Here is a 17,240-nt window from a genome sequence, read left to right as displayed (position 1 = left end):
GCTTCCTTCAGAACTCTCTCACAAATTATCTGTTGTCTACAATAATAATAATAATAATGATACCTACCATTTATAAATTGTTTTAAGGCCTACAAACAACTTTACAAATATTATCTCTCTTTGTCCCTGCAACAACCCTGGGAGGTAGGTGCTATTATTATACTAATTTCACAGATGAGAAAACTGAAGTTAAATGACTTACCCAGGGACACACAGTTAATAAGTTTCTGGGGCTGGATTTGAAATCAGGTCTTCCTGACTCCAGGTTCAATGTTCTATCCTCTGTGCCACCTAACTGCCTCCCTATAATAGTTTCCATTCCAGCACCTTTCCTCTCCCCAACAGCAAGATTTCTTTTTAGGATGTCTAATATGGGAAAACAACAAGAACAGCAAAAACTGACCTTAGCAGTTACCTATAAAAGAAAAAAAAAGAAGCAGCTGTGTGGCTCAGTGGATAGAATTCTGGGCCTAGAGTCAGGAAAACTTGAATTCAAATCTGATCTCAAACACTTATTATCTGTGGGACCCTGGGTAAGTCACAGCTTCTGTTTGTTTTAATCCACTGGAGAAGGAAATGGCCAACCGTTCCATATCTTTGCCAAGAAAATCTCATAAACAGAATGGTCCACAAGGTCATGGAGAGTTAGACACGACAACAACTAAACAACAACATCAAGGAAGATAAGTTGAAACTGAAAGTTATCAAATGGCATGATTCCTTGGCAGGAAGGGGAAGGGGAGATAGAGGAGGGGCAGCCTTGTGGTATGTAGGGCTCCTGTCTTTCTCCATAGCCTAGTGTCCTCACCAACTGCTGGTTCCATATTGCCCTAGGCATGGTTTGCAATGAATGCACCAGTGGCAGAAATTCTTATTTATACTAATAATGCCTTATACCTAATTTTTAGGTAAGGTTTTCCCAATCTGCTGTATGTATGTTATCATGGACAACAAGCAGTTATTAAGGTATTACTTTATGCCAGGAATTTTACTACTTGATGAAGATATGAAAAAAATAAAAGTTCCTGCTCTCAAGGAATGTACACTTTATCTAATTAGGGAGATGTTATGACAACAACTATGTACATTCAAGATATATAATCACTAAATGGGAGACAATATCTATGTATTTTTTAATTGTACAAAATCTATATATTTTGGGAATCAATCAAAATTTTCAAAGTGCTTCTTAAAGATATAAGGAACAAATAGAATAGCTGGAGGAATATCCATTGTCCATGGCTGAACCATGCCAATAATAATATTAATGAGACTACCAGTAATGTTAATTTACATTTTTAATGCCATGCCAGTAAACCTATTAAAGGGGTACTCCTCAGTGATAGATAAGATAATAATGGAATTCATTGAGAAGAATGAAAGATGTATAATATTAAGGTGAGGGAAGAGAAGCAGGTTTATGGGGAGGTATATATGTATATACAAGCTGTCCCAAAAGCCTTGGTGCTATTTGAAGGTTCAATAGCAGAAGATTTTTTGAACACCCTGTATAGATGTGTGTGAGTAGGGGTATGCATGTGCCTGTGCATGTGTTTATATGTGTGTGTGTGTGTGTGTGTGTGTGTGTATCACCCATGTGATCTCAGGCTAGTCATTGCTCTTCAAGGAAGGGGTCATAATCTCAAAACTGTCAACTGTTGTTCCATAAGCCTGTCTCAACTTGTGAAGAAAATACTGTGCCATAGTACTCCCTTACTGAGTCTTTGGGGAATTTACTTTCATCTAGAAGGCTTTAAGATAAGAGTCCCAACCCCCACTCCCAACATACACATAATATAACACAACATAACAAAACAAAAAACCTGCTGTCCTAGTATCACAGTGGTAAGAATTGATGAGGAAGGATGAAAATTTGAAATACTTGTCTCCAAATCAAGACCTTGTTCTAAAAGGTTATAAATAAATTTGTCAGTTTCCATAGTATAAAGAGTAAAGTTTTGTTTTCTCTTCTAGTGCAAAATACTTCATTCACACCTATCATTTCTGATCCACCACATGACAAGTTCACGTTGGAAGTGGAACTTGGTAAGTTGGGACATATTTCTCTCCTTGGAAAGGACCATGGACATATTTAGTATTAATGTGATCAAAGATCTTCCCTACCCATTCAATAGGCCTTGGGTGGCGCTAGGTGAGAAAGCTTGATTATATCTTTGTAAGTAGGGCTAAAGCCTCTACTCACCAGGTACTAAGGTGATTTGGGCGTAAAGCCATCAGGGCCCTAAGGGGAGTTGCTGAGACCAGAGCCAATGGTATGTGCGCTGAGTTCTAGTCAATCATGAATTCAGCCAATCAGAGACCTGAGTTCTAACCAATCAGACGTCAGCTAGGACCGTACATAAGGAGAGCATAGCTGTGAGAGAATCAGAATTGAAGAGGGACAGAACTGAGAGCAGCAGAACTGAGAGCAACAGAACTGAGAAGAAGACATTGAGGCAGCAGACATCAAGAGGGTGCTGAAGAGCAGACATTGAGAGAGCCAAGGTCAGCAAAGCTGCAGAAGAGAGTGCTGAGCAGAGAGTTAGGATTCATGAGGGATTGTTTACAGGAAGGCTCTAGCAAGGGGGAAGGTTACAGGATGACTTGGTGCCTTGCTATCTATTATGTTATAGTTTCCTTGTTGCTACATTGAGGTGGGATTACTGGTTTTGGAATATAATTACTGCTATATCAAATTGGAGATATTGGTCTTGAGATTTTATCCTCTGGAGTCTAAATAAATGTTATACTTCCTCTGCCTTCTACCTAAAGAGTTTTTCATACTTTGCAATTCCAAACCATACAGGACTGTTCGTGGTCATCCTCCAGGTCATGAATCTTGCCTTACTGATACAACATAGGGACAATGGAAGCCACTTATCTCTGTTGCTCCTTATTTGCATCTCTTCTACCAGAACTGCCATTCCTGTGTGGCAGTGTTCATCTTTGAGAACAACTCCCTTGCTTTTTGTACCACCTGCAGCCTCAGTTTCTTCATCTGTAAAATGATCATATTCTTCTTTCCCATTCCCTATTTCCAGGAATGCCATTGACTCTTGAATGCAAAGCACATTTTGGCCAGGAAAGAAATTTCAACCCTGTAATAAAATGGTATGTTGAAGATGCTGAGCTTAACAGGGAAGAACTAAGACAAGAAAATATAAGGTAAGATGAAAATCCAGTGAAATCAAACTTCAACTTTATGAAATGTTTTATCCTCTTACATATCAGTTTAATCATCTGAAAATGAAATAAAGGAACCAGTTGACTCCTAAAATCCTTCTTAGCTCTAGATTTCTGAACCTATAAATTATACAGGGTATCTGAAAAGTCTTAGTGTAGGTTTAAACTTTAATAGATTTAATAAGATTTTGGAAAACTGTGTGTGCAGGTACACACATATGTATATACATTGTGCACATATGATTTTACATATATACATACATATAAATATATGTGTGTATACATACATTTAGGGAGAGAAAAAAAGATGGCAGGTAGATGGATAGTCAGAGAGAGAAGACCAGGACTCAAGCCTTACCTCTCACACATACCATGTGACCCTGGGCAAGTCACTTAATGTTTCAGTTTCCCAGACAACTTTCTGTGATTGTAAGTCACAGAACAAATACCAGTCTACAACAGTAGAAGGAGATGCTTCATTAGGAATTCCTACATCAATGAAATGGGATCATAGAATCATAGCACAAGATGTGGAAGGAACTTAGAAGCCATATAGATGAGGAAACTGAAGTAGAGAAAGGTTAAGGGACTTTTCTAAGGTTATAAGAAGTGGGATCATGGGTCAGCCCCTGTACATACATATATGTACATCTTTCTCATATGTACATGTAAAACCACAAACCATATATAGTCCTTTCTCTATGTACCCTGCTCATTCATGCACACACACACACACACACACACACACACACACACACACACACTCTTGGCCTTCATCAGGGCCACTGTTTCTTCCAGAGCATTATTACATGATCCTATGACTCAGGACAAGCAACTCAAACAGGTTGAAGGATACTGTGGTCCTTCCAGGTACCCATCTTTTTAGGTGGTGAGATATGTTTCAAGGCAGGCCTTGGGCCACTCACTACTCTGAGAGAAAGGGTTTTCTGGAGAATGGGTGGGTTCATTAGGCTAGGGCTAAGCTTCTTTCTCAATTCCTATATATGGCACCAAGGCTTTAGATTCTATGAGAGGGACAATCAAACTGCTCCCTTCTCTGTTCTGACTGTCCTGTCATCAACTGGATGTCCTTGTCACCAACTAGAAACTACTATGCCTTTACTCCTACCTACCCAACCCTTCCCCCCACCCCTGCCCTTGCCTTCTTCAGTAGCTTGCCAATACCCTTAAATCTCCAAGCCCCAGTAACCTTGCCCTGGCACATGGTAGACACTCATTAAATATTTATTGATTGACAGATGAGGTATATCTCTGGTAAAGGTATTCAATGCTTTGATTCTTAATCCATATCATTACTATCAGGACAAGAGAATCCAGCATTACAATCCAGTCTGACTTCTTATTCCTATTAAATGCAACCAGATTAAATCATAAAGACATTGAATCATAGGATCTAGATAGACAAGAGTCTTTAGAAATTATGTAGGCCAAACCTATCATTCTGCAGATATGAAACTGTGGTCCAAACACTTTTGTCTTTGGGAGAATGGTTTGGGAGAGAGACTTTGGATAGGTAGTGAGTAGCAAAGCTAGGGATTCAAACCTGAGTTCTCTGACTCCAAATTCTACACTTTCCTTCCACTTTATGCCACTTCTGTAATAAATTTCTCATTTTTATGACTATAGATAAGTATTAGGTGACAGCTGAGTAGGCTCACAAGAGGTGCTGACTTATGTTCTTTGCATAGGTGATGACCCAGGTACATGACGGTAGTGTCTTTCTTTCCCAGTATCATCAATCAAGTGGAGAAGAAAACTATATATTATACTGCCTTCTTGAAGCAAGTAACTAAAAAGGATCTACTAAGGAATTTTATATGTTTTGCTCAGAATTCTGTGGGGAATAGTACACGGACCATCAAGCTAAAACAGAAAAGAGGAGGTAAACCCCAAAGCATCATGTTAGAGATGTGGTCTATCCACGTCTACAGGGAAGTGGGTATGAGGTAAACTTTGTTGTCAAGGAGATATCTAGTTCCATTTGACTTCACTTCTAAGTAACTGCCTACCCCTGGGGACTAATCTTATTGCTCATATTCATTAGGAAGAAGGAAAAGAAATAAGCTTTTATTAAGCACCTACTATATACCAGTGTTTTACAAATATTGTCTCATTTGATGCTCACAATAACCCTGGGAGGTAGGTGCTATTATTATCCCTACTTTATGTTTCAGGAAATTGAGGCAGACAGAGGTTAAGTATTTTGCCTAAGGTCACTCAGCTAGGAAGTGTCTGAGGCTGGATTTGAACTTAGGTCTTCCCACCTCCAGGCCCAGTGTTCTATCTGCTGACTCCAGAAACCAACAGGGCCCTTGTAACAATCTAGACTTTTCTTGAGCAAGAGCCAATCATCTGAGAGCCTGCAACCTATCTAATACTATATGACAAATTCCCAGGGTTCCTGGGCTTCCTCACTCATCCCAAAATGATAAGCATCTTATTTTATAACTGGAAGGGACTTTCAAAATCATCTAATCCCAACCACCTAACTTTTAAAATGAGAAAACAAGCCCAGAGAGATTAAATACCTTGTCACATAGCTATTAAGTGGCAAGTTGAGATCCAATACCAAATACAGGACTCTCTATACATCCAACACCACCTTTCATCTAGTTTTCTCCAAAGAGTTAAAACATATGGATGGAATGCTTCCAATGGAGGAGTTTTTGTGAAAACGATTGTAAGCTAAAAGGTTCTGTTTGGGAATATGGGTTCCTCCACAATGTATTCTTATGCAAAAGTGGTCTTTTCTCTAGACCTGTTGCTTGCAAGAGTATTAATGGAGAATAACAGCTGTGATATTTTTTCTTCCCAGTGCTTTTCACATACATACTATTTGGCACCACCATAACACTTGTGTCAATCCTCATGGCAACTGCCTTCATCTACCGTTACTGGGTTGAAATAGTCCTTCTGTACCGAACTTACCAAGCCAAGGATGAAACTCTAGGGGGTAAGTTCTGCAGCCTTGGATTTTCTCTTAAGGAACTGAAATATATGGTCAATAGCAAGTGGATGTTTGAAAATGTTCTCTTAGTATCGATGAAGTCCGAGTTCAGATTAAAATATATTTTTTTCGTTTTCTTTATGTTTCTTGCTTTTTTATTTGCAACAGCAAATATGGAAATATGTTTTGCGTGATTTCACATGTATAATGGATATCATATTGCTTGCCTTCTTAATAGGTAGGGGAATAGCTAGAGGGAAGCAGAGAATTTGTAATTCATAATAAAAAAAAATGATTTTCCAAAAAATAGTTGTCTTAACCACTGGGCTATGCTGTTTGAATTGGTAAGATTTGGGTTTTTTTGAGGGGAAATTGCTTTGTCTTGCTTTTGTTTTTAAATTAAGACTGGTGCTTACTATCTCACCCAGGCTGGAAATACAGGGTCGATTCCACTCTGATTAGCATGAGAGCTAATCTGTTAGCAATAACTTCTCCTCATCTGAAGTCCTTCCCCATTCTGCACCATTATCATCTCAGCTACCAAAATGATTTCCTACACTGTGAACAGGTTCACATCACCACCCCACTTAAGAAATTCCATAACCTGCCCTGTTTTCTGACCTGGGCTGATTTGCCTTCCTTAGGCAGCTTAGTGGTCCTGCTTTCCAAAAGCCTCACCATATTAATGGTGAACTTAATGTGGATACCTCAGAACTGAGATCCTCCAGCCTCAAGCTCCCAGGTAGCACAGATTACAGACATGTAGCCACCATCCCAGCGTGGGTACTCTCAATCAATTCAACAACAGGCATTTATTAAGGGCTTACTATGTGCCAGGTGCTGCTCTAAGCACTTGAGAAACAAAGAGAAAGCAAAAACAGTACCCAGTCTCAAAGAATTTATGCTGAACTCGGGGAGACATCTATAAATCAGAATAAACAAGATAAATAAAAAGAATATGGTAGGTAACCCTAGAAGAGACTGCACTATTAGCTGGGACAAGGAAAAGTCTCCTGCAGGATTTCGTGTTTGAGCTGAGTCTTAAAGGAGCCAAGATTTCTTGAGGTCAAAAAATCCAGTACCAAGGCATGGAGGCTGGAGATAGGGGTGTCATGGACAAGGTAGGCCAGTATTGCTAGATTGTAGAATATGTGGAGGGGGATGTAATGCACAAAGATTGAAAAGGTCAGAAGGGGCCAAGATATAAAGAGCTTTTAATGACAAAGGACTTCAAATTTAACATTTAATGGAGTTTCTTAAGCAGGGTGGTGAAATCATTTTGGTAGCTGAGTTGATGATGGTATAGAATAGCGAAGGATTTGAGACAGGGTAAGCTTATTGCGATAGTCCAAACAAGAGGTCATAAAAGCATGAATTAGGCTGCTATTTGTGTGAGTGAAGAGAAAAGAGAGTTTGTAAGAGATATTGTGGAGAAAAAAATTATGGGATCTGACAACTGATCAGATATACGTTGTGGTCAAGAGAGAGGAATCAGAGATAATATTGCAGTTAGAAGTCCAGGTGACAGGGAGGATGGTAGTGCCTCAAGGATGTCTAGAATAGAGGAGGTCTTGGGGGTGGGGATGAGGCAGAATAATGAGGTGGACATGTTGAGTTTGAAATGACTTCTTATAGGGAGCCGATCACCTGACTACCTTGTGCTTTCCATACTCTAGTCTAAATGCCAAAATCCATAATGAGGTAAAATACAATTTTCACAAAACCTAAAGAAAAAGCATGAGTAGAAGATTATATTTATTTATATAATGTTTTAAACTTTTGTAAATTACTGCACATATTCTATCTTTAGTTGATCCTTAAAACTCTCATTGACACAATTACTCTAATCTCTTAGATTAGACAGTTTAGTGGTCCTAAATTCAGGGAGTTTAAGTGACTTGCCTAGAGTCACAGAATTAGTAAATATCAGAGGTAAGATTTGAACCCTAGCTTCTCCTATTTCTAGATTGAGCCTTTTCCCCACCATTTCAAGCTATTATTTAGATTTGATCTGTTATGGGGGGGAAAAATAACTTTCAGAAACTGCATTCAGATATAAGGTATTGTGATACATGAATGAGGCTGGGGGTAGGGGAATGTAGATTTCATTTCTCCTTGTTGTTCAATGGTTCCAGTAGTGTTTGATTCTTTGTGACCCCATTTAGGGTATTCTTGGCAAAGATACTGGAACTGCTTTTTTTCCCCTCCAACTCTTTACAGATAAGGAAACTGAAGCAAACAGAGTTACATGACTTGTCTATGGTTACACAGCTAGTGAGTGTCAGAGGCTGGATTTGAATGCAGGTCTTCCTGGCTCCAGGCCAGGTACTCTATCCACTGAACCACTTAGATACCCCTGATTTAATTTGTAGTTGGGCCAAAACAAATTTCACCCCATCATACCTGGTCTTTGTAGTTTTAGTAATTGGTTTTAAAACGTTCTTTCAATTCAACAGGTACTATAGGATGTATCTTAGTAGGAACCTCAGAGTAACTACACATGCTCCTTACTAAAAAGAATTACAACACAAAGAAATCTTTAAATTTTGCAAAGATAAGTTAGTCAGCTCTAAAACATTAAAATGGCTTGTTTTTTTTTTCATTGTAAGACTCTGATAGTGCCTTAGTGACCAAGTAACTGACTTTTAAACTTCAGGAAATTATCTACCTCTCATCTGTAAAATGAAGGAGGGTGACTAAAAATCAGATTACGGTAAGATCTCTTCAGCTCTTAAATTCTTTGATTTTTTTTTTTTTTTGCCATCTAGTCCTGAATTTCAAAGTTATATTTTTAGAGCAGTAATATAGTGCCCTCTGATGGCAATATTTAGAAACTTTCTTTGAATTCCAGTTAATTTATTCAGGTATTTAATAAGTACTTACTATTTACCAGTGGTGCAGTGGATACAGTGCCAGGCCTGAAGTCAGAAAGACTCGTCTTCCTGAATTCAAATCTGGCCTCAGACACTTGCTAGCTGTGTGACCCTGGGCAAGTTATGTAATCCTTTTGCTTTAGTTTCTTATCTGTAAACATGAGCTGGAGAAAGAAATGGCAAATCGCTCTAGTATCTTTATCAAGAAAGTCCCAAATGGGGTCACAAAGGGTCAGGCATAACTGAAGCAACTGAACAACAATAACAGAAGACATTGATAATTAGCAGATAAAACATGAAGACCCACCAAAGAAGACTTGAGAAGGGTCAGTTATGCAGATAGGAGGAGAAAAAGAGGGGAAAAGCCCAGAAAAGAAAGAATATGTAGGAAGAGATGGTAGCAAACAATATCAAATGCTAGAGTAAGGTCATGAAAGATTAAGACTGGAAAAAAAGCCATTGGACTTTGCATTTAAAATATCATTGGATCTTTGGGAGTTCAGTCAGTCAATCAACCAAAAAGCATTTATTAAAGGCTACTGCAATATGAGCTAGGGGTAGAAAGAAAAAAATCAAAATGCCCTTTAATGGCTTATATTCTACATCCATATGTAGGTACATGCAATTTAGATGCAAAGTAGACACAAGGGACCAAAAAATAAAATAAAATTGAATTAAAAACTAAATACAAGGTAATCACAAGGTCACAAATCACTAAATACAAGGAATTATCAGCTGGGGGTACCAGGGAAAATATCCTGCTGAAGGTCCCCCTTAGGCTGAGGGTAAGGTGGAGAAGAATATTCCAGACCTGGGAGACAGCCAGGGCAAAGGCGATGGAGATGGGAGCATCCTGTTTGAGGAACAAGAAGGAGGCCAGTATTGCTGGATTGTAGAGTGTGGGAAAAGGGGTAATGTTTAAGAAGACTGAAAAGGTAGGAAGATGCCAAGTTGTGAAGAGTTTTGACTGTCAAATGACATGGCCAGACTTCTCTGTTAGGAGAAGATGTGGAAGATGAATTGGAGTGGAGAAAGTCTTGAGGAAGGCAGACCATTAAAAGATTGTCTTAATGTCCAGGATAGAGTAATTTTGGTTGAGTGATGAGGTTAGATTCTAGATTAGAAAGGAGTGAGAAGGGACTGAGAGCAGAAGCGGACTCGGTGTAGATGGTTCATTGTAAATGACTTTTTCTAGAATTTGGCTACGAAAAGGAACAGAGGTAGAGAATGCTAGCTTTGAAGTGAGGCAGGGTCAAGTAAAGGTTTTTAAGGAAGAGGGACATTCAGCTCTCTTTCTAGACAGTAGGAAAAGAACCATGGGATAGAGACTGGAATTGAGATGGGCTGATTGGAAGAGCAAGTACAAGAAGGGACTGGAAGGGATAAGATCAAAGGGTCAAGTTGAAGGGTGAGCTTTGAAAGGCCACCTCTTCAGAAACTAAAATAGATGAGAGAGGGGCAGCTAGGTGGCACAGTGAGTAGAGCATCGGCCCTGGAGTCAGGAGGACTTGAGTTCAAATCCGGCCTCAGATACTTGACACACTTACTAGCTGTGTGACCTTGGGCAAGTCACTTTACCCCAATTGCCCTGCCTTCCCCCCTGCAAAAGAAAAAAAATAGAAAAAAATTAAAAAATAATAGATGAGAGAACAGGAGATAATGTTACGGGGTCTGAAGATGGAGAATTAGAGAGGAAGTAGCTTTTGGCAAATGGCCTCAATCTTCTCAGTAAAGTTTTAGCTTACTTTTAAATTACTTTAGCACCTCAAAAGGTATGATATTTCAATGTTGTGGGCACTCATTGAGTCACAGAATCACAGAATCTGAGGATCAGAAGGCTATATATTTCAACCCACACAGGAAAGGAATACTTATTATAACACACCCAACAAATAGCTGTCCAGCTTTTCTTGAAGACTTTGAAAGAGAGGGAACCCATGATCTCTCAAGGTGAGAGAGTATACCATTTCTAAACCTCAGTAGTCTCCATGATTTACTATGGCCAGAAAATCCATCACTCCATTGCCAGATGTCTGGTGATGAGTCTCTGACCTTAGCTAGTTTTACCCTCACTAAGCTGGCTCACTAGACTATCTGGTTTCAGCAGCTGCATAGTCTATGTTCAGGTTCATGCTTGGGGCCTTTCTAGCTTGGAAGGACTTGACAAAGATTTCACTATGTTGATGGAAGAAGACAAACTCATCTCCTTTCCTTAATAAAGCATTAGAGTGGGACTTTAGTGGTGGGCTTTTAAATTGCTTTCAAATTGGGTCAACTAAAACCTAAGCAAAGCTTGGTGACGCTAGGATTCCACTGCGTATGCTAAGTGCACCAACAAAATATAAATAGACCTAGTGGCTTAAAAAGGAAGAGATGGTTTCTTTTCTCCTTGGTTTTGTCTCTTCTCTAGGATTTTGTGACACTGCTCTCTCATGGTCCTATTTCCTACCCATCTGATGTGTCTTCTCCACCCTCCTTTGCTGGATTTTCATCCAGGTGAAACGATTAACCGTATGATCCTAAAGGTCTACAATTGCCCTTTTCTCTTTTCCCTTGGTTGGTGATCTTGTCAGCTTTTCTGTATTCAATTACTAATTCTAAGATCTACTTATCCAGCAGACCTCCAGTCTCACATCAGTAACTTACCTATTAGACATCTCAAATTAGATGTCCATAAACATTCAACTCAACTTTCCAAAAACAGAGCTCATTATATTTCTTTTCACACTTTCCCCATTTCCCAACTTTCCCTTTACTCTCAAGGGCACAACCATTCTCTAATTGTCCCAGGCTGTTGACCTCAGTGTCATCCTTTATTCCTCACTCCACATTCCACACCCCATATATTCAGTTTGTTGCTGGGTCCTGTCATTTCTACCTGCAAAACACGTCTCCTTTTCTCCTCTGACATAGCCCTAGTACAAAATCTTCACTTTACTCCTGGTCTATTGAAATAGATTTCTAATTTTGTTTCCCTACCTTCAGTCTAGCCTCCACCCAGTTGCCAATATGATCTTTCTAAAGCAAAGGTTTGACCATGCCATGCCCCCTACTTAGTGAACTACAGTAGCTCCCTATTATATTCAGGATCAAATATAAAATCCTTTGCCATTTAAAGCCTTCCCAACCAGAGACCTTTATGCACGTCCAGTTTCCTTACACTTTATACTCCCCTCCATGTATTCTATGATCCAGCAACATGATCCTTCTTGCTATTCCTTGAATACAACATTCCCTCTCTCAACTCTGGGCCTTTCTGTTGGCTATCTCCCATGCCTAGAATGGTGTCTCTCCTCATCTCCATCTCCTGGTTTCTTTCAGGACTTAACCCGAATCCCACTTTCTGAAAGAAGTTTTTCTCAGTCCCTTTTCCTACCTTACCACTGTTAGTGTCACCCTCTGAGATTTTTTCTAATTTACTCTGTATATATCTCATACATACTTAAGTGTTGGCATTTAGTCTCCCCCAATTAGAATGTGAGCTCCTTGAGGGTAAGGACTGTTGTTTTTTTTTCTTTCTTTGTATCGCTAGTGCTTAGTACAGTGTTTCATACATACATATATACATATGTGTGTGTGCTTAATAAATGCTTGTTGACTAACTGAATGATATGGAAAGATGCTACAGTGAATCATGATGATAATCATCATTATAATTATAATTATCACAATCATCATTATTGAATCACAGCCCTAGAGCTGGCAGGGACCTTAGAAATCATCTAGTCCAAGCCCCCATCTTTCAGATGAGAAAACTGAGACCTGGGAAGGCTAAGTGACTGAACTAAAGTCACATAGGTAGTAAAGATCAGATGCAGAATTTGAACCTCAGTCCTCTGACTCCAGAGCCAGAGCTCTTTCTACCTCACATAAACTATAGAACACCATTTAATAATATATGTCCAAAATTTGGTAAAGGAAATAAATATACTTTATGAATCATTCAGAATGCTGTAATAAGAGCAATCATTATATATATGTATATGCGTGTGTGTGAATTTATGCCTACTTAATATAATTTAGTTTCATGTTCATATAATATACTATAATTTAGCATTTTCCTCTCTTTAACACTCAGAGGTTGCCAATACAAATATCATTCCCATTTTACAGACAAGAAACTGAGGCTTTGACCTCATGTATTTACTCTTACTCATCACATACATCAATTTCATCATCATTTTCATCATCACTGTTGTTAGATGACTTAGCATGGCCACGAAGCTCATAAGGGCTAGAGTAAGAAAATAGGTCTTTCTTCTCTGATGCCAAATTCAAGATTATTGTTTTATGCATCTCAAAGCACTTTCACATCTATTTTCTCATTTTCCTATCAAAATATTCCTGTGACGTATGCAGAGTTGTATTATCTTTGTTTTACAAACATGTAAACTGAGATTGCAAGATGTTAAGTGACTTGTCCCCCAAGGCAAGCTAGGGAAAAGGCCAAGATTAAAATCCAGGCAACACTACTTTAATTATGTGTTAGTTTTGCTAGCACACTTTTTCCATAGAGCTTTGAAGATGGAAATTACTATTAAGAATAAAGAAATTTATGGGAGAGTAAAATGTAGGTATAATAAAAGCTACATAATTATAGGTAATTGTTATTGCTGCCTGAGCAAAATGTCATCACAATGAACTTTAAGGAGAAATCCAAGTTGTGTTGTTGTGATTTCTGGAATTTTTTGTGTGAAACCTCACTTTTAAATAAGTGGGCCACTGACTGGCTTTCATAGAAAACTTCATTTTGAAGAGTTGCTGTTGGTGGTAGTATTTTATTTTATTTTATTGCATTATAATGGAATTCCCTGCAATGGAGTATGGCCTGTAATTAGCCCCTTATAACTTTAAACCAATACGGACCCACAAAATTTGTCTGGTAGGTGGCACTGGATAGGATGGATAGGATGTGGGTAGGATGCTGGGGTCTGAAGTCAGAAAGACCTGATCAGATCCTGTCTTAGATACTTTCTAACTTTCTAACTATGTGATCCTGGGCAAGTCATTTAACCCTGTTTACCTCAATTCCTCATCTGTAAAATGAACAGGAGAAGGAAATGGCAAACCATTCCAGTGTCTTTTCCAAGAAAACTCCCAAAAGAGTTCACAAAGAGTTGGATGTGAATCAAAAATGATTAAACAACAACAAACAGCAACCTCCAAAATTAGGGAAAGTGTTGGATGGATCAGTTAGTGGTAGCTGAGACTGATTGGCAGATCCCTTGAGCTCAGCAATTCTGACCTACAGTTGGCTAAGCTGATCACACTAAATTCTGAATCAACATGGCGGATCCATGGAAGCTTGCATTAGGAAGGAGGGAAACTACCCAGGCCAGACATAGAAGTCAAAAAGCTCCCATGATGATCAGTAGTAGGATCAGACTTGTAAGTGGACACTGCATTTCCAACCTGGATAAAACTGGGAGACCCAGTTTTATTTTCTTTTAATTAAAAAAAAAGGTTTTGGATGAGATATTTAGTTGCTATCTGTTATGAAGGTCATGGAGGCAACAGAGAACTGCTATGTGCATCATTAGATAATAAATATAGTAGATAATTAGACTAGATAGTAGATAATTAGACAATGGAAATATCTGCATCAAACTCTTGTGGGAACACTTACTGGCTAGTCACATTACCTCTTAGAATTCCCTTACCCCTAAAATGGGCAAATCAAAGCTAATTTATCTCACAAAATTAGTGTGAGATAGAAAGCTATGGAAAACTTTAAGTCCACTAAAATAAAGTCCACTATTGTATCCAAACAGAGAACCAATCATCAGTTTTTAATACCATCTCTCTTTTCACATATTTGCCTTTTCCTTCTAATAAACATTGATGAATTCAGTCACTGTTTTCCAAGAATGATTGGTTTGTGTCATGACAGAATCCTGAAACATTATTTGTCTAACTCAAATCCAAGCATTCACCTAAAATTAAAAAGTGCCTATTCTACTATGCCCTTGGCATGGAGATTTGTATGCCTCATGATTCCTTTCTGGGAGAGGGATTACATGTGCCATTTCAGGTGAGGTCCTTTACCAAAGCAAATCAACAATTGTTCCACCATTTACAATCCAACAGAGAGCATTAAAGAATTAAATGACTGGCCCAGGGTCACACAGACAGTGTATGTTGAAAGTAAGACTTGAACCCAAATCTTCCTAACTCCAGGCTAGTACTATTGGTCATTAAATGAGCATATCAACTTTTTAAATACTATCAACTAATTTGTTGTTTACTCCTTTTTCACTTTGTGTCCAATTCTTTATGACCCTTTTTGAGGTTTTCTTGGCAAATATTTTGGATATATTTCCTTCATTTTATAGATGAAGAAATGGAGGTAAACAGGGTTAATTGACTTGTCCGGGGTCATACAGCTAATAAATGTCTAAGGCCAGTTTTGAGCCCAGGAAGATGTGTCTTCCTGATTCCAAGCCCAGCACTCTATCTACTGTGCCACCTAGCTGCCCCACCAATTATTAACAAATTACTAATAATAAATGTAATTCATTATTAATTAGTAACTGATATAGTACTTTGAGATTTGCAAAGTATTTCATATCATATTTTTTTTTGATAAATGAAATCAGTATATTAATGCATACTTTTTCATGTACCTTATGTAAGCCTATGGATGTATCCATTTTATATGATGGGCAGCTAGGTGTCCCAGTGGATAGAGTACTGGGCCTAGAGTCAGGAAGACTCATATTTATGAGTTCAAAACTGGCCTCAGACACTTACTAGATGTGTGACCCCTGGGCAAATCATTTAACCCTGTTTGCCTCAGTTATCTCATCCTTAAATGAGCTGGAGAAGGAAATGGCAAACCACTCCAATATCATGACCAAGAAAACCCCAAATGGAATCACAAAGAATCAGACACAACTGAAATTACATGTCAATTATAGATGATGTTAAAACAGAAAATGAATTAAATGCTCCCTCTTTTTTTCCTCATCAGATAGAAAAGAATTTGATGCCTTTGTGTCTTATGCTAAACAAGACTCCTTTGACAGCCTGGACCCTTCATCTCTGAATGAGGAAAGCTTTGCATTGGATTTACTCCCTAAAGTGTTGGAAAAAAAATATGGATACACTTTGTGTTTGTTTGAAAGGGATGTGATCCCAGGAGGAGGTAAGTGGGTGTAGGTAGAGTTTCCTTCATTACTTGGGCATCTGTGTTGTTAGCACCCACTAGATTTCATGGAGGACACCAAGACCTCTGAAGTTTGCACTGGTGAGGGGTGTCACAGAGTATACATAATGAAATACTTGTTTCTTTCCCTCCAGCTTACACAGACGATATCGTGAAAATTATCAAGCAGAGTCGGAGAGTCATTTGTATCCTGAGCCCCAGCTATGTGAGCAGCCCCACTGTCTTTGAATTGCAAGCTGCAGTCAATCTTGCCTTGGAAGACCAAACATTGAAACTCATTTTAATTAAATTTTCTCCCTTCAAAGAGCCAGATTCTTTACCTCACCGAGTGAAGAAAGCCCTTACTGTACTTCCCACCATCACTTGGAGAAGTTCAAAATCAGCTCCTTCAGATTCCCGATTCTGGAACTGCGTTCGCTACCATATGCCTGTGAAAAACCATCGGGGATTAGGAGAGAAAGGGTTCAAGATTTTTCCAAGAATTTTCTCATTAAAACAAAAAGAAGAAAGTTATTCACTATGAGAGAAACCACTGGGAGGCGCTACTGGCTCAAGGAATGGTAAAGTTAGAAGAGCTGCCTCCTGCCTTCCCAAGGGACTGCAGGGAATACACTGGAAGGTTTCCTCTAAGTCAGTGCCAGTGTGGGCACAGCAACAAGCTTAGGAAAGTATTGTTCAACCTTAGGCTTCTTTCACTGGAAAGGCTATACGTCCCCCAAGCCCCGTGTTGCCCATCATCCAAGGGTTCTTGACATTTTTCCCCTCTGATATGGGAGTGAATTCAACAGCAGAAAAAGAGATTACTAAAGCTCATCTATGTACTTTAGGGGCATATATTGTCATTTAAAATGATTAATGGATATATTGTATTCATGACTTTTTTTTTCATCTGTTAACAAAATCAAATAAAGGTTTTGCATTTGAAATGATTATGAACCTAGCTGAAGGTTTCTTGGCAGAGTTACTGTTCATTGCTCCACTGACCCATCTGGGGTGTTGGGAAGGAGGGGGTGTGGATGGGGAAGCAGATGGGTGTGACCACAAGGAAGAG

The 17,240-nt window shown here is 38.8% G+C and overlaps 1 protein-coding gene across 1 annotated transcript in view; it reads left to right on the top strand.

The window, feature by feature from the left end:
- The window catches only part of LOC118845328 (interleukin 18 receptor accessory protein), a 28,220-nt gene extending 11,377 nt beyond the window's left edge, over positions 1 to 16,843 (top strand). Inside the window, exons 6-11 of the mRNA XM_036753225.1 lie at positions 1,975 to 2,046; positions 3,042 to 3,165; positions 4,935 to 5,086; positions 6,020 to 6,157; positions 15,995 to 16,168; positions 16,324 to 16,843. Of these exons, the coding sequence (XP_036609120.1) occupies positions 1,975 to 2,046; positions 3,042 to 3,165; positions 4,935 to 5,086; positions 6,020 to 6,157; positions 15,995 to 16,168; positions 16,324 to 16,712 (1,049 nt within the window). The 3' untranslated portion in view covers positions 16,713 to 16,843. The remainder of the gene's footprint in view (positions 1 to 1,974; positions 2,047 to 3,041; positions 3,166 to 4,934; positions 5,087 to 6,019; positions 6,158 to 15,994; positions 16,169 to 16,323) is intronic.
- The last annotated feature ends 397 nt before the right edge of the window (positions 16,844 to 17,240 follow it).

The sequence above is a fragment of the Trichosurus vulpecula genome, chromosome 4 (genome assembly GCF_011100635.1).
Source record: "Trichosurus vulpecula isolate mTriVul1 chromosome 4, mTriVul1.pri, whole genome shotgun sequence".
NCBI lineage: Eukaryota > Metazoa > Chordata > Mammalia > Diprotodontia > Phalangeridae > Trichosurus > Trichosurus vulpecula.
Note: the sequence above shows the minus strand (reverse complement) of the source record. Positions and strands in the feature narration are given on the sequence as shown.